The following is a 22595-nucleotide window of genomic DNA, read 5'->3' on the forward strand; positions in this document are numbered from 1 at the left end:
TGAACTTTTACATGTCAGGTTTGTCAAGCTCCTTTCAGATGTTGCCAGCCTACATAGTGTTTACTTTCAGATGTGGAGGTAAGGGTTCCCACCTTTCCCCAGTGTGGTCCTGATCCTTCTAGTAGCAAGGAACTAGATGATTTAGGTATTGCAGCGCCTGACTTCTTTTAGGTGCCCTGGCACATAATGGAATTCACAACCACAAGTTAGGCATCCAGGCTCCATATACAGAGCATGGGCAGAGTTAGGTGCCTAGAAAATGGAAATCACAAAAGCATGCACACTGAGTTTGGAACAGACTAAACTAGCCAGTGCTAAGGAGAGGGGTGTGGCCTAAACCCAACTCCTAAAAGAGACCATAGGTGCCTATCTCTACTTGGTGTTCACAGTTGTGAGAGAAGTTCAGTGCACCCCTCTGCCTAATGTGGAGTAGGGATTTGAGTCTCCTACCTCCCAGGAGAGTTCCCTAACCACTGGGCTATAGATTATTCTGGGATGGGGCTCTCTCACTCTCCTATTGAAGTTGTTCTACTGTGCATAAATATTTAAATATTCATTGGGCCAGAGAGAGAGAGAGAGAGATTGACTCTTTAATGACTGTTTTTTCCATTATTTTGTCTGGGATTGATGTCAGAATAACTGGCTGATAGCTATCCTGGTCATCCCATTTGACATTTTGAATATTGGCTCAACGTTAGCACTCTTCCAGTCTTTTAGAATTAACATGGTATTGCAAGATTTATTCAAAAATTAACTTCAGTGGGCCAGAGACCTTCTCAACCAACTCTGTTAAGGCTCTGGGCTATAAAATGATCTGAGTTACTGATTTTAAAATGTTTATCCCTAAATGTTGTCAAACAACCTTCAGTTACTAATGGACTTGAGAATACTTAATCATCCTCATTTGAGATGAGTGCATCCTGCATCTTACAAAATACAGAACAGAAATATTTATTGAACACTTCTCTTTTCTGTATAGTTATTAACAATTTTACTATCTCCATCTAGTAATGAGTCTATATCATTGCTAGGATTTCTTTTGTTTTTAATATAGTTAAAACACTTTTTATTGTCCTTGGCCCTACCAGCAATGGATTCTTCCCTGATATCTTTAGCCTCGATATCAATTTTCTGCACTTCATAACTCCTAACTTATATCAATTGCTATGCTATGTATTGCCCACTTTTTTCCCATTTGTTATTTACAGCTTTTTATTTCTAATTGTTTCCTTCACTTTTGCCACTGAATCAGGATTTTATTTTAGCCAATATTGTTCTATTAAACTCTCTTGGCCACCTAATAAACTCTTCTTAGAAAATTCCCAATTTTCATTCACTTTTTTCTAAATTTTTCTTCCCAATTAATTTTGCTCATAATTTTCCTCAGCTTTGGGAAATCAGCCCTTTTTTGAGGCTGTTTGTACATATGGAATATAATCAGGTCCCTAGGCAACCACCAACTTCCTGTCCAGTAATTCATTCATCTTTATCAGTCATGAGGTCCAAAACAGTTACTTCATGTTGGCAGCAATTCCTTTTATGTTAGAAAATTTATAATGTTTAGAAACTCCATGAGGATTTATTACTGGCTGCATGACACCTCCAGCATACATCTCCTAAATTGAAGTTCCCCATAAGAACACAATTTTTCTTTCCATACGTTACAGACACGTGTCCAAGAAATAACTCATCCTGTTCTCTGGTTGATTTGATTTTGTGGAAAGACACCTGGATACTGCAGCATGTTGGTGTGACACTGCAAATTCTGTGGCAGTTCACTTTTTAATTTAAATGTTTTAAAATGAATTAAATATGACAATTAATGCAGTTGTTACATTTAGCATTTGTATTTATTTTGATATTACATTCAATTTATTTTATGCTGGCTCTGTGTTTTCAGTTTACAGTATACTGCAGATTTTCTTATTGACAACATATAACTGCATCACAAGTTTTCATGAAACAAGCTGGAGGTTTTGGCAGCTTAGTAGGTGACAACTGGGGCTTTTGCTACCTGAGGTGTGGGAGGCAGTTTGAGATTACGAGATAAGTACATTAGCTAGATATTTTTGTTAAGATTAATAGCAGTGAAATGCCAAATCACGTTGACATTTAAATTGTTGTTTTTAAGTTTCAGAGTAAACAATCCATTGAACTGGACAGACAGGTCACACCTCACAGAGCTATTGTTAGAGGCATTTACAAAATGAGGAAGACAACACAACATTAATTTACACTTGATTCATATTGTTAAGGTTCTTCATAACCATATGGGCTAGACACATAATTTAAAAAAAAAAGTGCAATTCTGCAGCAATTTTTCATGGTTGTGGAATCCACCAGGAACAGGGGGGACCCTTCTCTATAGTAAGCCTTTCATAGTCTTGCTGTGGATGTGCAGTCTACTCTAGACCATTCTTTTTCCAGTCAATGTGTGTGCGGCTTATAAAGGGTTATTCCCCATGGGTTAATGAATATTATATGCATTAAGCTACTACTTTCCAGTAAGTACAATAAAATGTTTTATTAAAAAAAAAAGTACATTCCTTCAAGATTTTCTCCCCTTTTACTCAAAAAGGGAATTATTTGTTTATTAGGTTGTTAGCCTACGTGAGGCAGAACGTAAATTACAGCTGCAGACTGAAGAGCTAGAAATGAGAGTCATAGAACAGGAAAACATAATACGCGAACTGGAATCGGCACTCGAACACCTCACGCTACAGTGTGACAGGCGACTGACCCTCCAGCAGAAAGAACATGAACAAAAGATACAGTTAATATTGCATCATTTCAAAGGTATTTGCTTCTTAGGGTCTCTATTGGCAAACACTATTTATTCACTATAAAAAAAAAATACTGCTTTTCAGTTGAAACTTCATACACGTGTAGCCACAACATACAGTTGTATTATTAATAAGCCCTGGTCTAGACAACAAACTTATGTCAGTATAATGACGTTGCTCAGGGGTGTGGATTTTCCACACCCCTGAGCAACTGAATTATACTGACCTAACTCCTGGTGCAGACAGCGCTATGTCAACAAAAGGGCTTCTCCAGTTAACATAGCTACCGCCGCTCAGGGAGGTGGAGTACCTATGCTGACGGGAAAAGCTCTCCCATCAGCGTCGGCAGTGTCTTCACTAAGTGCTACAGCCGCACTGGTGTACCTGCGCCATTGCACCACTGTAAATGTAGACAAGCCCTAATTCTATTGCATGATACAGTGCTGGGGCACAGACACAATATAAGTTCTGGTATGAAAGGAAAACTCCGTTTTTAAAGTTTTTACACTAAACACAGGAAATGGAATGACCTTTTTAAAAACTGGAACTTGTTGATGTAAATGAGAATTAAAGACCATATTTTTCATGTGTTACTTTCACAATTACTCCCTAAAAAGTTCGTGGTCAAAAGTAGGTGCTGATTTTTGGGTACACAGCTTGAGACACCTTGGTTTTTCTTTTTTTTTTCTTGCCAGACACATCGCATATCAACAATTCTTGATTTCAGTTACATTTGTAAATAGTCAAGTCCCAGGTGTCTCCTGTTGGACATCCATAATCAGTGGTCACTTGTGCAGAATTACTTGTGTGAGTAAAGTGAGCAGATCTTGAGGCAAAATCTTCAAACTATGGAGATGGGCTTTGAATCCAATTTTTAAGATGCTAAGTGTTTCCTCGCTGGGTACCTTCAACTCCCAGAAGACACCTGAATTCTCCCATTTTCTGGTGCTGTGCAGGGGAATCCTGTTAAGAAGTAAATTATAACTTTTACAATGCTAATTCTAAACTTTTGGGAGGAAACCAGCAGTGGGCTGTAGGATGTAGTCTGTAATTTCGTATTCTGCATTATTATTTGCATCTGTAAAAATGAAATAAACATTTTGAAGCTAAAATTAATGTTGTCATCTTAGAACAAGATGGTGAAAGTATTGCAGAAACCCTTAAACTGTATGAAGCTAAAGTCGAACAATTGGAAAAAGACTTGTTCTTCTATAAGAAAACCAGCAGAGAACTAAAGAAGAAACTGAAGGAGCTGGTGGGAGAGTCATTTTATCAGCTGGTGGCACCAACTAAATGTATGTGTTTTGTAGTCACAATAGAAACAATATACAACTTTTAATTGTAACATTTCAAAAATAGTTAATGCAGAGAGTCTCAAGCTTTGAACTTTTTACATTTGAGCAGACTTGAGCAAAGCAGTTTTTCCTCAGTTTAATTTTTAATAGTGATATCTGTCCAGGATGATTTATTGCTTCTGTTGCTTTCAAGTGAAAGAAGTCATTTGTTTCTAGTCTCAACAGTCTGCAATATGTTGTACCTTTAAAATTGCATCGGATTATTATCTTGCTTTTCTGGATTCTAACATTTCAGTATTCACTGTCTCAAATAGAGTTAAAAACAAAGGATTTTTATTAACTGAAAGCTTTCAAATGGTACTGTAGTTGACCCCACTGTAAGATGTCATTGTAAACTTTGAGGTACAGCAGTCCCTTTTTTAGATATGTGGTAGCATGGGATGCATACCACTGACTCTGAGGCAAGCACTGTAGCTGCTTCAAGTATTATGCTACACAGACATTACTTACCTCTTGGTGGGTTCTCATTGAATACTCAGAGACTTCTAGTAAGTAAAAAAGGAATCTTTACTAGGTCTAGTAGAAAGGATGTAGATACTCTAGGTATCGTGAATTAGACAAATACAATAAAAAGATAAACACATTAGTTCCTAACTCGGCTCTAGAGTACAGCCTAGGAGAGGGGGAACCAAAGGCAACTGTACAGTGGAGGAGCTTCAGGCCTATTACCTAGAGTGCCCTTTCTAGTCCATTCTACCATTAGAGGGCAATTAAGTGTTGGCCTGTGTATCCCACTGACCAGTGTTCAGTCCTGTAGCATGCCTAGTTGGGGACCCTCTTCATGTTGTCTTTTTGTAATCCTGTTTAAATGGTTGCTGGCCTCATGTCTTCTGGTTACAGGCTACTCCCCCTGACCATCCCTTCAGAGAACCAGATCACTGATTCTGGCCTGCTGCTCACTGATCCTCTGTTTCTCCCTGAGCTCGATCAGTTCTGCTTCCAAAATGTCACCTTTTCTGGGCCATTCTGGGTAACCTAGTGCCTCCTTTTGGCTGTATGCTGATCTGGGTCCCTGTCTCCCCACTCATCCCTGAAATCCTTTCCCTCTAGCTCATTTGAGGTGGTGTAATGAGCCAACAAGTTCATTACACTACAGAACATAAACCACAAACTCTAGTACTACAGGGGATCTGATTCTAATTGAATGTGGGAAAGACTACAATCGAGATTTTTAATTGTCAGGTAAGCACATTTTTTAGGACAAGTGAATTTCTCCAAAAACTAGTCCTGGTCATTTAATCAAAGAAAAATGTGTGAGCTCTGGAACAATCTAATTTTCCCAAATACATTTTTGATGGGAATGATACAAAATCCAATAGTGGTTCAGTTTTCTTATAATATTACCATTAAACATCTCACCTTGCCTTTCGTTTATTCTTGGATTTGTTCTTGTATGTGTTCATACAAGAGAATAAAATCTATTTTTTCTGCTGATTTAAATTTATTAGCCAGATTTTCAGAAAAGTCTAAGAAATGAACATGCACATTAAAATTGAACTTACAGAATTGTGCATTTGATTGCATAACTACAGGAGTAATTTTAGGTGCTGCTTTTGACAGCTTGACCCATTATGCATCAGCCCATTAGGTCAGGTGCACTTACAAGTTAAAATAGTGAAGAGATAGGTATAAATGCCGAGACCCAGGGGTTCTGAAACTGTGGGTCGGGACCCCAAGGCTGGTGTCAGCCCTGGGCCCAGCAAGTCTGAAGCCCAAGCCCCACCACCGAGGGCTAAGGTTACATGCCCCCCGGCCAGGTCAGAAGCCTTTGGGCTTCAGCTTTGCCCCCCACCCCTGGGGCAGTGGGGCTCGGGCAGGCTCAGTCTTTGGTCCCCCCTCCTGGGGTCGTGTAGTAATTTTTGTCGTCAGAAGGGGGTCACGATGCAATGAAGTTTGAGAATTGCTGGCCTAGGTTGATGGAAGTAACAGCTAGTTACCTTCTGTCATTATACATGAGATGTTTGTTTAGCAGACTGAAAAAAATGCCACCAATGTCTCTCTTGCCAACAAAAGTTGGTCCAACAAAAGATATTACCGTACCCACCTTGTCTCTCTGATATCCTGGGACTGACACAGCTACAACTACACTGTATACACCACTGTTGAATCATTATTATTGGGGACAGCTTTCACATTTAATCTTGTTAATGCCCTAAGACTGTATTTCCTAGTTAATGTTCTGTAAAACAATGTTTCCTTGACTGGGAGGATTCTCATATGAATTGTATCCTAACATTTGCTTCCCGGAAAACTTCCTTTTAGATAATGATGCTGCTAACAGGATACTCAGCCAAGAAGCAGGAGTTTCTTCAGAAAAATTCAAATTGACATCCAAACCTGAAAGTAACAAACTATCAGGAAAATTAAGAGAAACAGACAGCCCAGCAAGTGGTTTAAAGTGGTGGCAGAATTCATACAGGCTTGAAGAAGATGTTTCAGAGCTAGTACACAATAGAGGGTGTTTATCAAGTAGTACGGAAGACCAACCAGGACCAGATGAAGTACACCCTTCAAAATCTCATCCTCAACTATTTTCTCATCCTCAGACAAAAGAGATCATAACACAGCTTCAAGGAGTAACTCCAGTAAAACTGTCTCGCCGAGAATTACGGCATATTCCTGTGTCCCAACTATCACTGAGGCGCTCCAGCCTTGGAGTTGGTGTCAATTCTGTTGCTGCAGATTCCATTGAAATGTCCAGAAAATCTAATGACTTCAAGATATAGTTATTCTTTAACACATTTTTAGCAGCACATGCTACTGGAATCACTTGATTACATTTCCTTTATTCATGTACTAGTAAACTAGCAGCCACATTGTTCTGTAACTGTTGATATTCAGAACACCAGAGATCATATATGTCTCTTGCGCTTATGCAGTTTCAAAGAATCTGAGACACTGTCTTATTGGCATGACCACAAACAGGCACATGATTAAAAAGCTTTTTATTCCTGAGAGAAAAAAAAAAATCTTTATACTCCTTGGTTTTTCAAATCACTCTAAAAGTTCTGGTGCATTTTTCAAAAGTTAACATTAGTGAAGATTGAAGACTATTGAAGTGTACAAGAATATTCTGAGACTAAGGTAATTTCACTTTCATGGTTTAAAAACACATTAAGGTCCCTGGTAATTTGCAAAATACATAGTTTAAAAGCTTGGCTGCTGGACCTAGTAATTGGCAGTGACTGAATTCCCATCACTCATGCTACATATCTTACGTAGCATATGCTTGATATCAGGATCTAAAACTAAGTTCGTTCCTCGAAAGGCACATATGTAAATATTTCAAATAATTTTTAATTTTTCCTCAGTATTTAATTACTTACTCTTATGTAAGAGTTATATTGCATGAGCCAAACATGCTTTAAAAACTGTTGTCTTTTTCTTTACATGTTTATATAAACTTTTTTAAGCTCTGTGCGAAACAAGTATTATGCCTTATTTGTGAAATTGATGCAATTACTTATTTCACTTTACTTTTTGTGGTTTTTGTTTGTGGGTTCTTTCTTTCTTTCTTTCTTTCTTTCTTTCGACGTATCTAGATTTGAAGTGTGATGTTTGTGTACTATTGAAATGGTAAATATGGGACCAAAAATTCAGCATTTTAAGGTAATCCAGCAGTACAGTGTAATACATTGTTATTAATAATAATGTTTCACAACCTTTTAATTTAGAAGGAAATGTGAATCATTCTTTTAAAATCCAAATGTACTTCAGAGCAGACAGTACACAGATCCATTGGTTAACAACTAGTTTGTTTAGTTCTGAATAATAAGTTAAATAGTGTTTTCTAAGAGAGCAGTTATCATTCACAAGAAGCTAGTTAGCTGAGCTGACTTGAAGGAAGAGGCCAAGATTTCTGAATTTGAGTGCTATAGGTTAGGCACCTACATTCATATTTAGGCTCCTAAGTAAAAGTGACCTGATTTTCAAAAGTACCTCTGAGCTCAGCAGTTTTGAAAACCAGGCCATTTTTATGTAGACACATAACTTTAAGCACCCATATTTGAAAACTTTGTCCTGAATTATTTGCTGCACTTAGCAACAGCAAATCCTTCCAGTCTGAACTGAGATTATTTGCTGATATACTTGGATTGAAGCCTCCAGTACAGAGCCACTGAGAGAAAGAGAATTTCATTTTCCCATGCTTCAGGCCATCAAAGGCCTGTCTACAGAGCAAATTTTACCATGTCAGGAGATCATGTTGTAACATGATAGTGCTCTGACTGTCTTATAACACAATTGTTGGTCTTTTCTGTATAGATTGCACAAAACTGTATTATAACCATATTGATGAACCATTTTGCAGCCCTGTAAAGGCCTATATAATTGTATCCTTGAAAACTGGACTTATTACATATTGTTCTGTAGAATTGTGATATAAGGGAGTTGGAGGTTTCTGGGTTTTTTTTAAACTGGTTGGTGGTTTTGGTTAGGAGTTTTTACTGTGCTGTAAGTCTAAATAATTGAGGCTTTGTCATGTTAAATTTTATATAAATGTATTTAATATTCATATCTTAATACAGGTATGCTAAAGCAATACATGGAAATACAGTAAATGTATTAAAAAGCTTAATTTCAGTTTTCTACATCACCGTACCAGCTGTATGAAACACAACTGTTAAAGACCTATACTGAGCCTTTATACCTCAAACTATCTTGTCTGTTAGCCTGCATTTAAATAGATCTGGGTTGATTTTGCTTTGTGTATTACACATAAAAATCCAACCAAAAATGTGTCCATATGGGCTCAAAAAACAGACTAAAATGTAGGATAGAATGATTCACTACTAAGTGTCACTGGATGCTCTGTGAATTTCTGTAGGATTGGGTGGGATTATTTACTTATCCAAGCATAATGGGCATTTACTTAAATGTCTTTAAAACCTGTTGCAAATTTTAAAAGATGTTTTACCTACTTTATATCAGATTTGGTTCCATGGCACATTGGTGTATATATTTGCACACATTGCATGGTGTATATATTTCCCCATATAGTAGAAATTGCATTTGTCCCTCTTACATTTAGATGTATTGAATGGAAGATTTGGAACCACTCAGTAGAGATATGGAAGAATTGTGAGCTTTGAATGGGTTCTGGCAGTCTAGATATGAAAACAGAATAAAGACAGCCTGAGGGAAGGGTAGCAGTGATACAGGGAGGAAAAAACAAATATGCTAAATGAATGATTAAATTCTGATTAGTATAAATATTTGAGTGAAAATAGAGCTGGGGTGAACAAAACATTCTTAACTTTTCCTCTCCCACTATATGAGAGAGTGTCCTGGTTTTTATTGGTAAATATAAGTGGGACTACAAGACTTTAAGTCCCACAAAGAAGCCATTTATTGGTTGTCTTCATGTTATTCACTAATTGGCATTTATGGCCTGTGTTTCACTAATGTGCAGCCTGGGAGTAAAAAGAATGTAAGGCGTTAATTTACAGTGATCTACCTGGCCACCATTCTTCTGACAATTGCTTCAGCTGTTATGTCAATGCTAAAACTTAACTGCAAAAAAGAGAAAGCCCTTTAAAAACTGTTTGGCTGCTTGGGTAGCATTGTACATTTGAAGTTAAATTAACCTGATTTCCAATCCAAATTCTATATTTATTACAATATCTAAACACAATAGTGGGTGCTGGAGGTCTATTGCTTTTTCCGTATAGACCCTCTTTTTTAGGAGTACAGACAAGGGGTGGGCAAACTTTTTGGCCCAATGGCCACATCGAGGAATAGAAATTGTATGGTGGGTCATGAGCGCTCACAAAATTGGGGTTGGGGTGCGGGGCGGGGTGCAGCTCTGGGGTGGGGCTTGGGATGAGGAGTTTGGGGTGTAGGAGGGTGCTCTGGGCTGGGACTGAGGGGTTTGGAGGGTGGGAGGGGGATCAGGGCTGGCACGGGGTGCAGGAAGGGGTGCACGTTCCAGCTGGGGGTGCAGGCTGGAGATGAGAGCTTTGGGGTACAGGAAGGTGCTCCGGGCTGGGATCGAGGGGTTTGGAGAGAGGGAGGGCAACCAGGGCTGGGGAAGGGGATTGCGGCATGGGGAGAGGCTCAGGGGTGCAGGTTCCAAGCAGTGCTTACCTCAAATGGCTCCTGGAAGCAGTGGCATGTCCCTTCTGTGGCTCCTATGCAGAGGCACAGCCAGGCGACTCTGCACACTGCCCCATCCACAGGCACCGCCCCTGCAGCTCCCATTGGTGCACTGAAGGGAGCCATTGGAGTGCATAGGAGCCAGAGCGGGGCCAGGCTGTGGCTTCCAGGAGCCACGTGGTGCGGCCCCCGACCCAGTGCCTCAGACGGAGCGGGGCCGAGGTGCATGGTGCGGCCCTGACCCAGCGCCGTGGCCAGAGCACAGGAGCAGGGCAAGCCACGTGGTGTGGCCCCTGACCCAGTGCCGCGGCCGGAGTGGGGCCAAGCCGCGTGGTGTAGCTCATGGGCCGCATCCGGCCCACAGGCTGTAGTCTGCCCACTCCTGGTGTAGACCATAGTGAAATTCATCTCATGCATATGTTCTGCACCAGGCTCTGTGCACCCACTTAAACAATATATTAAGGGTTAAAGCCCAGTCCCATAAACCAGTGGGAGTTTTGCTGCTGTCTATAATAGGACAAGGATTTGGTTGTAGGAACTTAAGGTGAGATTTAAGAGGCACATAAGACTTCATATACATCTCTGCATTACAATGAGTTTCACCCTGCACGAATCATTTTTAGTCATATTGGGATGACATTTGGTATACAAATTCTGCACAAAGGCAATTTTATTAGGTGGAAAATGGCTTAAATCGATTCTTATTTGATGAGGATTATTCTGTACTGGTTTCAGAGTAAGTTTGATATTCTTATTTTCAGACTCTCAGCACTAAACTTCTGAATTTAATAAATAAATGGTTAGGCACTTCTTTGTGGTGCCTTTTTTCCTCGTTTTAACTTAAAAGACAAGTTATTAAATCTAGAAATGTGAATACCGTTCAGGCTTTCCAGACCTTTCAAGATTTATAAATCCTTCATTGCCATGTTAAAGATTAACATAGGATCTCTAATTCAGGATGGAACCCTAAAGAAAATCTCCCACTGAGAACAGCTAAGGAACACAGCTAGCTCTACATGAATAATATTAACCTTCGTCTATATTATAAAAACTCAGGATTGTTGGCACGTGTAGCACACCTCTAGACTACAAACAAGTACTTGCAACAAAGCCCAATTGTTGCCAAACCATTACAACTGCACTTACTCCTAGCAAGGCTCACCACTGCATTGGGTCACCCTGTACTAATCCAGGCCTAATATAGACTGAAAATACTAGTACTGCAGCTACAATGTTACAATTAGTCCTCTCAGCAAAGTCCCATAGTGCTTTTATACTACCTTAGTTCCTACTCTATGCAACGTGCAGTTTCCTGTACTCCTTTGTTTTGAGCTGGCGACACTTCTGTAATCTTATGCTTGTGAATTTTCTGTTTTATAAGGTTTATACGAAATTGATGCATGCAAGGTATTTTTTGTTTCAGAACATATTTTGATGCATTACCAATGCCATTTAACTTTTCTAAATACAACAAAAAATGGTAATAGCTGGTTTGCATTTAAAAAAAAAATAGAAGTACTTCACCTATCCAAGTGAATTGTTAACACAAACCTTTAGGTTTGGGGAACTGTGCTAGGATCTATGGGACAGGTACCTCTCATGCACAGAAAGTGCAATGATTAAAGGAAATTATGTGAGTTTATGCTAGCCATGTTGGATGCATTTCATAATTACAAGATCCAACAGTTCACTTAACTGTTTGAAAACTGTAAAGGTAGGGTAAACTGTAGGGTAAACAAATCTTTACATTTTCAATTATATAGGAAAATATTATGGAAGGCATAGGCCTCTCTAGTGGTGCCCATGATCAGAAGGAAATATGGGTACAAAACCAATATTATTCAAGAAAAAGTTAGTCCAAAACCATACTAAAATGTTATTAAAATATAATTTAAAAAATGTGGTATAAAAACCACCTTATTGAAAATGTAAATAAGTTTTGAGTTCAGAGATTATTTCACTTTTGGGGTAAGAGGCAATACAAAAACCTTTATCTAGAGCGAGAGCTGTATAAATAAATGGCATTTTAACCAAGCAACATGCAACTCCTTTGGAAATGCTTTACGTCACACAAGTATGGAGACTGGTAAAAACCAGAAAATTGAAGTTTCAGTAAACATTGGATAAAAAGAATTTTACTAGAGATGGGATCGTGGTAAATTTGTAAGTGCTAAACTTGACAATGCATCATTCCCAAAAGATGATGTAGTGCAATCCAGGCAAGATACTTGCCCCATATCAGAGGGAGAGATGTGCACTAGAGAAATAGTCTTGATGTCAGAGATGTTCAGAGGGAACAGCTTGACAAAATGCTTAAGATGTAAACATTCCTTGGCTTAAATCACTAGACCTACAAGATTTTTACAGTAGGGCTAGGTTGTTTAGCAGTATGAAATAATAGCTGAGTATTTTTTATTTGCTTTTATTGTCTCTCCATTTTCCATTTAACATAACTCTAGTTGAGATACATTATGTAATGTAAAACCCAAAGTAACATCCTGAATCGTGGTTAAGGACATGGCTACACTTGCAAATGTAGAGTGCTTTGAGTTAAACCAGCCCTCGGAGAGCGCAGTAGGGAAAGCACTGCAGGTTGTCCACACCTACAGCTTCAAGCGCACTGGTGTGACCACATTTGAGGCACTTGCAGCGGCATTGGGAGAGGTGCATTATGGACAGCTATCCCAGCATGCAAGTGACTGCAACGTGCTTTTCAAATGGAGGGTGGGTGGAGTGTGACAGGGAGTATGTTGTGTGTATGTGCGAGGAGAGAGAGTTGTTTTTGGGGGACTGAGAACATGTCAGCATGCTGTCTTGTAAGTTCAGACGGTAGCAGACCCTCCTCCCCCCACCCACCTCCCTCTCTCACACACAAAACAACCATTACTGTGAAATGCTGTCTTGGAGCAGATAAGCAGCTGGCTGTCAGAAACGTAGCTTTCAAAGGGCGTATCCGCATTCCTGCAGCGATTCAAAAACAATGACAAGAGTGGCCACTTGACTTAAGGGGATGATGGGACGTTTCCAGAGGCCGATCAGAGTGCAGTAATGCAACACCTCGTTCACACTGATGCCCAGGCATTTCAGCCAAGATGCAGCAAGTGTTAATCTTCTCGCTGAGGTGGAGTACCAGGAGCGCTCTAGCCATAGAGTCTTGCCAGTGTGGACGGGTAGTGAGCTAGGGTGCCCAGGGCTCCTTTAATGCGCTCTAACTCGCAAGTGTAGCCAAGCCCTAAGGAATGTAGGGTGTGACAGGCTCTTCCAAGGAAGAATGATTTTTGTGGTCCAAAGCACTTCAGTGGGTTGGATAGCAGATCAGTTCCTAGCTTTGTCAGAAATTTGTGTGTGACCTTAAGCAGATTACACTCTCTGTGTGCACTGGTTCCTCATCTGTAAAATAATATGCTCTCTTACTTACCCCTTGCCTAACTTGTCTCTTCTGAATTTAAACTTTTTGGGGTAGGGATTGTCCTTACTTTGTAGTGGTGCTACACCTAGTACAATACGGCCACTAATGTCATAACAATAACACAGGTTTCAGAGTAACAGCCGTGTTAGTCTGTATTCGCAAAAAGAAAAGGAGGACTTGTGGCACCTTAGAGACTAACCAATTTATTTGAGCATAAGCTTTCATGAGCTACAGCTCACTTCATCGGATGCATACTGTGGAAACTGCAGAAGACATTATATACACACAGAGACCATGAAACAATACCTCCTCCCATCCCACTCTCCTGCTGGTAATAGCTTATCTAAAGTGATCACTCTCCTTACAATGTGTATGATAATCAAGTTGGGCCACTTCCAGCACAAATCCAGGTTTTCTCACCCTCCGCCCCCCCCTCCCACAAACTCACTCTCCTGCTGGTAATAGTCCATCCAAAGTGACCACTCTCCTTACAATGTGTATGATAATCAAGGTGGGCCATTTCCAGCTCAAATCCAAGTTTTCTCACCCCACCCCCTTTTTCCAAAAACCACACACACAAACTCACTCTCCTGCTGGTAATAGCTTATCCAAAGTGACCACTCTCCTTACAATGTGTATGAAACTCAAGGTGGGCCATTTCCAGAACAAATCCAGGTTTTCTCACCACCCCCTCACCCCACTCTGAACGCTAGGGTACAGATGTGGGGACCTGCATGAAAAACCTCCTAAGCTCATCTTTACCAGCTTAGGTCAAAACTTCCCCAAGGTACAAAATATTCCACCGAGAAACAAAGGTTCTCTGTCTGTCTATATGCTGTTTCTGCTGGGGATAGACCAGGAATGGAGTCTTCGAACTTTTAGTAAGTAATCTAGCTAGGTATGTGTTAGATTATGATTTCTTTAAATGGCTGAGAAAAGAATTGTGCTGAATAGAATAACTATTTCTGTCTGTGTATCTTTTTTGTAACTTAAGTTTTTGCCTAGAGGGATTCTCTATGTTTTGAATCTAATTACCCTGGAAGGTACCTACCATCCTGATTTTACAGAGGTGATTTCTTTATTTCTATTTACTTCTATTTCTATTAAAAGTCTTCTTGTAAGAAAACTGAATGCTTTTTCATTGTTCTCAGATCTAAGGGTGTGGGTCTGTGGTCACCTATGCAAATTGGTGAGGCTTTTTATCCAACATTTCCCAGGAAAGGGGGGGTGCAAGTGTTGGGAGGATTGTTCATTGTTCTTAAGATGCAAGGGACTGGGTCTGTAGTCACCTAGGCAAATTGGTGAGGCTTTTTACCAAACCTTGTCCAAGAAGTGGGGTGCAAGGTTTTGGGAAGTATTTTGGGGGGAAAGATGTTTCCAAACAGCTCTTCCCCAGTAACCAGTATTTGTTTGGTGGTGGTAGCGGCCAATCCAAGGACAAAGGGTGGAATATTTTGTACCTTGGGGAAGTTTTGACCTAAGGTGGTAAAGATAAGTTTAGGAGGTTTTTCATGCAGATCCCCACATCTGTACCCTAGCGTTCAGAGTGGGGTGAGGGGGGGGGGTGAGAAAACCTGGATTTGTGCTGGAAATGGCCCACCTTGATTTTCATACACATTGTAAGGAGAGTGGTCACTTTGGATAAGCTATTACCAGCAGGAGAGTGAGTTTGTGTGTGTGGTTTTTGGAAAAAGGGGGGGTGGTGAGAAAACCTGGATTTGTGCTGGAAATGGCCCACCTTGATTATCATACACATTGTAAGGAGAGTGATCACTTTGGATAAGCTATTACCAGCAGGAGAGTGAGTTTGTGTGTGTGGTTTTTGGAAAAAGGGGGGGGGGGTGAGAAAACCTGGATTTGAGCTGGAAATGGCCCACCTTGATTATCATGCACATTGTAAAGAGAGTGGTCACTTTGGATGGACTATTACCAGCAGGAGAGTGAGTTTGTGGGGGGGGCGGAGGGTGAGAAAACCTGGATTTGTGCTGGAAATGGCCCAACTTGATTATCATACACATTGTAAGGAGAGTGATCACTTTAGATAAGCTATTACCAGCAGGAGAGTGGGGTGGGAGGAGGTATTGTTTCATGGTCTCTGTGTGTATATAATGTCTTCTGCAGTTTCCACAGTATGCATCCGATGAAGTGAGCTGTAGCTCATGAAAGCTTATGCTCAAATAAATTGGTTAGTCTCTAAGGTGCCACAAGTCCTCCTTTTCTTATAACAATAACACAGACAACACAATGATCTGAAGGTAACAGCTATAAATTGAGTAAACAAAAATTAAAACGGGAAACAAGGGCAAAAAAACCTAACAGGACCCAGCTCAATTATAGGGCCTGTGCTTTCAGTCGGGGATAAGAATCGCTTGTAGATCATCCTCCCTGCAACTTGAACAATGTATTAGTTTAAGCCGCAACTGGGGCGACTCTCTTCCCCCGCCCCAGCAGAGGCCGAGCTGGGAAACCATCCCTGGTTTCACAGCAAGGCTGTGGCTAGCGATGCAGGATTCTGCAAGAGCAGGCCTGAAGTGAAGGCAAACTGCGCCCCCGTCCTGCTGACGGCGCTGCTGCGCAGGGCGCTGACAGACACTGCAGAGCTGGCCCTCGCCACCAAGCCTGGCTGCTGCGGCCCAGCACCAGCCCCCTCCCTGACAGCAGAGCTGGGTGGGAAGCGGGGAGAGGTCGGTCCCATGGCGCGGCCTGGCTTCCCTTTCCCCCGAAGCCCCCTGCCGCCATCTTCCTTTATCGGGGAGGGGGGAAGTGGCACGTGCCTCAGCAGTGCCCCCCCCGTACACGAAGGGAAGTGGTGCTTCATCAGAGACGGGCTGCACACGCCCCTAGCTTTCGACCCTCGCTACGACGTGTTCTCCAAGCCGCCTCTGCCCCGCGGTCGGCTCATTAGGCATTTTGAGCCAGCCTAGTATCCGTACCCGCCCTGGATGGCCGCCTTCCGCTCGCAACTGTGCGTCAGACGTCCTTTTTATTGCGCACGCGCTGGTACCGCCACTCCAGCCAACCAGCGAACGAGGTAAATAAACAAACCCGCGAGCCAACAAGGCACCCCCTCCCTTCGCCACCGCGGCGCGAGCTTCTCCGCAACTGCCCGGCCCGGTCCCTCGAGACCCGTTGTAACCGCCTGTTAGCAGGCAGTAGTGACGCTGACAGCCCCTCCGCTGCTGGGGACAGAGCCGGAGCCTTCCCGCCCCGGAGAAGGAGTGAGTGCGGCGGCCACACAGTATGTCTCTCCGCGGGCCCCCGGGGCTCCTCAGGCTGCCCCATCGCGTCCCCGCCCCGCCCCCTGGCTCCGATTATTCCGCGCAGAAGATGAGTATCCCGCCGCTCCCTCGCAAGCCGCGGCCTCCCCCGAGGAGGAGGAACGGGCGCGGCGGGACGCTGCCCCTGCCGGAGGGGGGCCTGTTAGGGGCGGAGGTGTTACTGGCGAAGAAGCCGTTTGCGTCCGCGGCACTCGCCGCTGCTCTCTCGCCAGGCCCGAGGGTGTGTCAGGCACGGGCCCCGCCGCGCGCCCTTTTGCGCCGCTCTGCTGCTGCCTCTCGAGTGGGGGCTGCGGTCTCCAGCTGCTCCGAGCGCTGAGGGCCGCTGCAGCCGGGAGAGCCCTGCTGGGTCACGTCGAGCCTGTTCCCCTCTGGGGCCAGCCAGCCCGCCCGCCCTTGCTTGAGACGTGCAGGGCTTTGTTCGCTCCGCAGCTAAACCCTGCCGGTGCTAGCGTGGGTGTCTTGGTAACTAACCATCCCGCATCCGCGTGGGGATCCCGTCGGCCTGCGCCTCGGGGTTCGGCCGCCGCTGGCCCTCCTGCTGCCTCTAGTTCCCCTCTCTTGGAAACAGTGACTTTGTCTAGCATTTGGCCTTTTTGATACACACAGCAGCTCGTTCTCCGCCCCCTGATCACTGCTTGGCCAAGCTCTGCCTGTTACCGCTGGGCCCCAGTATATGTAAAATAAGCCCCTGGTGTTCAGGGGTTTGGAATGTTCACGGTGTGTAACAGCTTTCACGGTGTGTAACAGCTTTCACGGTGTGTAACAGCTTTCACGGTGTGTAACAGCTTTCAGAGTAGCAGCCGTGTTAGTCTGTGTCCGCAAAAAGAAAAGGACTTGTGACACCTTAGAGACTAACAAACGTATTGGAGCATAAGCTTTCATGAGTCTCTAAGATGCCATAAGTACTCCTTTTCTTTTTCTGTGTAATAGAAACTTCTCCTGTTTGAGGTCCTTTCCCAAAGCTTGAGCCAAATCCCTTTTAGATGTGCTCTGGGACTGGGTCACTGCAGAAAAATACTTCTGACTTTTTTCTTTAAACAAATCTAACTCCCTTTTTAGAGAAGAATACAAGGAAAACTGCTAACATTTGAAGCTTGAGATTTTGTTTGGTCATAGCAGACAATGAGCACTAATACCTCTGCTTGGCTGGCAAAAATGTGCACTAGGGAGTACTGGGAGCGCTCTAGGTGTGGAGTCAGACTTGGATTTACAAGAGCTAGAACTCTTAAATGTTTATATGTATGAGTATGTTTTTGGTAAAGGAGTGGTGCATGGATGCATGGTATGTTGAGTGTGACCTTTCAAAATTTGTTTACCTAAACATCTGTAGCTTTAAAATTTAGCAAATTGATTTTCTTAATTTTGGGTTGAGTTTAAGTCTCAGTGACGTATCCCAAAACAAATCCTGGGTTAGGGAATACTTGTCTGGTGGTTGTAAAGTTTTGACTATTTAGGATATATATGACTACTTAGTGATCAGAATCCAGAACTAAGAAAAGCTTAACCAAATCCTACTTGTATTATATCATCCCTTGCCCAGCTACATCATTTGGTTCTCCTACCACCTTTTTGACCACTTGCATGGTATCTCCTGGCACTTTTTTCCGGTTTAAACCTAAAACCTTAGATGAGTTTAAACTTTTTAAGACTGAGGCTCCAATCCTGCAACAAGCTCTGCATAGGTGGATCTTTGAGCCAGACTCCTTTGGCTTTGGCACAGCTGTGTGTGGGTGCATGGGTCCACCTGCATGGAGCTCATCGCAGAATTGGGGCCTAAGACCTTATAGGTTTAATCTGTTTCAGCCGCTCTAAAGATTTAGAGTGGTTTAAGCTACTTAATGCAGATTTAAGGCCTATGTTAAAACTACAGAAAAGGGAGGATTTACAGGGAGAAGAGCACTGGTCAAGTGGCAGGAGGTGTTTTTCTTGACTGCACTCATAGTTATATGAATGCAGAGAAAAGGGAATGTGCATAAGGTCTCCAGTAATAAGACACATTGAACTTTGGCTGATTGGTGCTTCTTAGTGCAGAGTTTACTAATGATGATGATCAATGCCTGTTAATCTTTGACTGGTATGTGTTAGAGAATTGGGGACTTTCCTTTTGAAAGGAAAACAAAACTGCCCTACATATACACACACTGGAAACTAAATGTAAAAAAACTAAGTTAATGAACTGTTACAGTTGCACAAAGTACCTAAGACAGGAAATGTGAAAGTTAAGGTTTCAGAGTAACAGCCCTGTTAGTCTGTATTCGCAAAAAGAAAAGGAGGACTTGTGGCACCTTAGAGACTAACCAATTTATTAGAGCATAAGCTTTCGTGAGCTACAGCTCACTTCCTAGTTTCCACGATATGCATCTGAGGAAGTGAGCTGTAGCTCACGAAAGTTAAGGTTGTAACCGCCCTTTTGCACGTATGCATTTGAGCTTATCACACATGATCATAGCTGCTCATGTGTATTTCCAGTTGTAAAAACTGCTACGTTGTATGGCAGAAATAGTATGTCATTATGCTAAAAAATATTTTGAGAGCTTGGAAATGTGAGTTTGCATTATTTAACCCTGCAACCTTTAAAATAAACAAACCTACTTTTCAAAAGTGATAGTATTTTTGAGTGTCTTAATTTTTTTTTTTTTGCTGCCCAGATATGACACCTTAATGGAACTTGACGTTAAGAAGCTGCTGTGCACTATATTAAAGTTAGGTCCATTTAAGGTATTTCAGGTAGAGCATCCAAAATCACTTGTTACTTTTTAGAAAATCTTGACCAAAATGGGTAGATTCAGTTTGGTTGGATCAAAAATAAGCAGTTTTTAAATGGCAGTTTCTGTTCTTGCATTCACATTGCTGTAAAAAGAAAATAAAACTTAAAAATATTTTAGGAGGGAATAAATAAGACTGACCACCAGGATCAAGTGCCTTACATTTATAATATACTTTTAGTAAATAAAACAATTCTAATGATGATGGTTACAAACTTACTGTCAGCCTACTGGATATACATTATACAACAATTTAAAAGGAGACTGCCATGGTATTTTTCATGAAGTTTTAAATGCTTTTTGCTCATAGCTCCTTGGATGTTTGACATTTCAATGTGTTGCCATAACGTTTTTGTCACAAGATGGATTGTTACAGTACTGTTGTTCAGGAGTTTTCAGATGCTGCTACTTTTAATGGAAAGTGTGTTCATACATAATGAAATCTACTGACTTTGCAAATGAATAAGAAGGGAAATGGGCTATATTTTGGATCCGCTAATATTGTCTCCTTGAAACAGATTGTAAATGTGGTGCTTTCCTATTGGCTACTGTGCTGACCTTTAGAAGTGTAAAAGTATTCTATTAACACTAGATCATATCCATGGCAATTTGAAGTATCCAGCATATATAGGCAGCCCTTTTCCACACTATGCTACCTCCTAATCTCTATTCAGGGACCCTTCTAATGCGACAGTGTAAAGGGCATAAATGCATTCTCTTCTGGAGCTAGGAACAATAGAAGAAGAATATGAGGGAGGGAAATGCTTCTATGAGAAATTTTTTCTATCCCAAAATAGACAGCGGCTTCTGTACTTACTTTTGATGTAAATAAGCACTTCACTCAGATACTGAATAGTTTTGAACTTTTGGAAAGGCAGTCTGAGTCAGGGTGATGCAGACGGCAGGGTGAAACAGATGGCAGATCCTCTGTGTGGACTCTGTTAGAGGTTAAGATGAGACCTAAAGTAACAAGTCATCCAAGTATAGGTAGACCTGCATGTTCTGCCATCTTAAGTCGGCTGCCATACCAATGTCTGACATTTTGAGAACACTCAAGTCCAGGGCAACAATCTGAAACTTGAGCTCTCTGATTAAGAAATTTAAATTTGAGATCCAAAATAGCCTCTGACTCTCTTGAGGAATCAAAAAGCATTTCTAATAGAAACCCTTTCCCCCTCATATTATTCTTCTGTTGTTCCCAGCCCCAGAAGAGAATGCATTTATGCCCTTCAAATAGTCTCATGAGAAGGATCCCTGAAGAGGGGTTGGGAGGCAGCCTAGTATGGAAAAGGATTGCATATCTATGTTGGATTTGGCACAAGGGAAAGTATTCCTAACAGAACATAGGTACCTAAATATATGCAGAACCATGTACGTACTGTCTGAGAACTCTGATCAGCAAATGATCTCTTATCTTGGTCTGTTGGGCCTTGAGACTTCAGCCATTTATGGTACTCCTTATGCTTGATTGAGGATGAAACCTCTGTGACACTGGGTAGCTCATCATTATGGTCTAAATATGGAAGAAATTATTTTTGTTAACAATACCTAAAAAGGTGCTCACTTGCCTCAAGTGATGGAATCATAGGAATATTATTCAGATGAGAATATTCCAGCCTCTTTCAGTGATCATCTCAGACATCTCCAATATTTGAGCACAGAGGTGTTTGATCTGTAGGGCGCAGTCCCGGGGGGGAGGGTGCATGGAGTAATGTTTGGGAAGGCACGGTTGGGGCCTGGACCAGCCCCCACAGGGGGCAGGGAGGGAGTGCTGCCCAGCTGCTGGTCCTGCGCCCAGGGCTTCACGCATGGCTGTAGGCCTCCACTCCTGCCCCCAGGTGTGGCCCCAGCCTTGGCCCCCTTACACCATGTGCATCCCCGCCTCCCAGAGCTGCAGCCCTGCTCGGCCTGGCTCCATGGTGGAGCGCAGACAAGGGTAAGAAGGCAGTGTGAGGGGAAAAAAAATTGGGGACCACTGTTTTAGCTGATCAGATCAGTCCAATCCTCCAGGATCAAGACAAGTGATCTCTAAAACAGTGGCAGGCTGGATTTTTTCAAAAATCAGGGCATTCAGAGAGATTTCTTTTCCGCCAGTTGCAAAAGGTTCTTCAGAGCAGGAATAGATAGTGAACAGCAGATGTTCTTCTGGAGTGAAGAACCAATGTTTTCTGTGCATTTTCCCCAGTTCCCTCTAATAGCAAGCATCCTTCCCCATGTTTCTAGAATTCTGTCACGAGCTGTGACAATATAGGGGCTTGTCTACACTTTTACATTTTATAGCGCTCTAACTTGCTGGCTCAAGAGTGTGAAAAATCACCCCCCTGAGCACAGCAAGTTTGAGCGCTTTAAAGTGTGAGTGTGGACAGGCTCTGAGAGCTGGGAGCTCTCTTCCAGTGCTCGCATGTGACACTCACATTTCAAAGCGCTGCTGCTGGAGAGCTTTGAAGTTTCTAATGTAGACGTAGCCTTAAGAAATCCCCTGTGCTTCTCTCGTACATATAGTAGTGAAGGTATTTTTGTTGTGGACAAAAAACAAACAAACACAAAAAACCCCACCCTCTCCAACCACAGTTCCAGTGTCTTCAATCAAAAAGCACTTAGTTACGATTTCCTATAATGGTATTAACATGGTATTAGTCCTACTTTAGAAAAAGGTTTTATGAAAGATGTGAACATCTTTCCACTGAGTAAAACACCATACACATTCCTCCGAACTATATTTAATTCTCCCAGGACTGATTAAAGCCCCCTTTTTTTGACCCTCTGGGAGTCAGAACTTATTTCAGTCTCTCTGAGAAGTTCACATTTCATATCTCCATTTTCTGGAGAAGGGTCAGTGAGCTTCAGGCTCTTGTAGCTGATCCTTCCTTTACAATCTTCCATAAAGAAAAAGTGATCTTTTTGTCCTCACC

The 22595-nt window shown here is 42.0% G+C and overlaps 2 protein-coding genes across 6 annotated transcripts in view; both read left to right on the plus strand.

Annotated features, from left to right (window-relative positions):
• The window catches only part of KIF27 (kinesin family member 27), a 45227-nt gene extending 36592 nt beyond the window's left edge, over positions 1-8635 (plus strand). For 3 of the 4 annotated variants that reach the window (XM_073345059.2, XM_073345058.2, XM_073345060.2), the window contains exons 17-19: positions 2598-2796; positions 3914-4078; positions 6401-8635. In XM_073345059.2, the coding sequence (XP_073201160.2) occupies positions 2598-2796; positions 3914-4078; positions 6401-6864 (828 nt within the window). In that variant the 3' untranslated portion in view covers positions 6865-8635. Of the gene's footprint in view, positions 1-2578; positions 2797-3913; positions 4079-6400 lie in introns of those variants that run through there. The other variant, XM_073345061.2, reaches the window with a different exon arrangement.
• Positions 8636-16679: 8044 nt separating this feature from the next.
• The window catches only part of GKAP1 (G kinase anchoring protein 1), a 41672-nt gene continuing 35756 nt past the window's right edge, over positions 16680-22595 (plus strand). The window contains exon 1 of one of the 2 annotated variants that reach the window (XM_073345062.1): positions 16680-16878. The gene's annotated coding sequence lies outside the window, so the exon portion shown is untranslated. The remainder of the gene's footprint in view (positions 16879-22595) is intronic. The other variant, XM_073345064.1, reaches the window with a different exon arrangement.

This window comes from Lepidochelys kempii, chromosome 5, assembly GCF_965140285.1.
Source record: "Lepidochelys kempii isolate rLepKem1 chromosome 5, rLepKem1.hap1, whole genome shotgun sequence".
Classification (NCBI taxonomy): Eukaryota; Metazoa; Chordata; order Testudines; family Cheloniidae; genus Lepidochelys; species Lepidochelys kempii.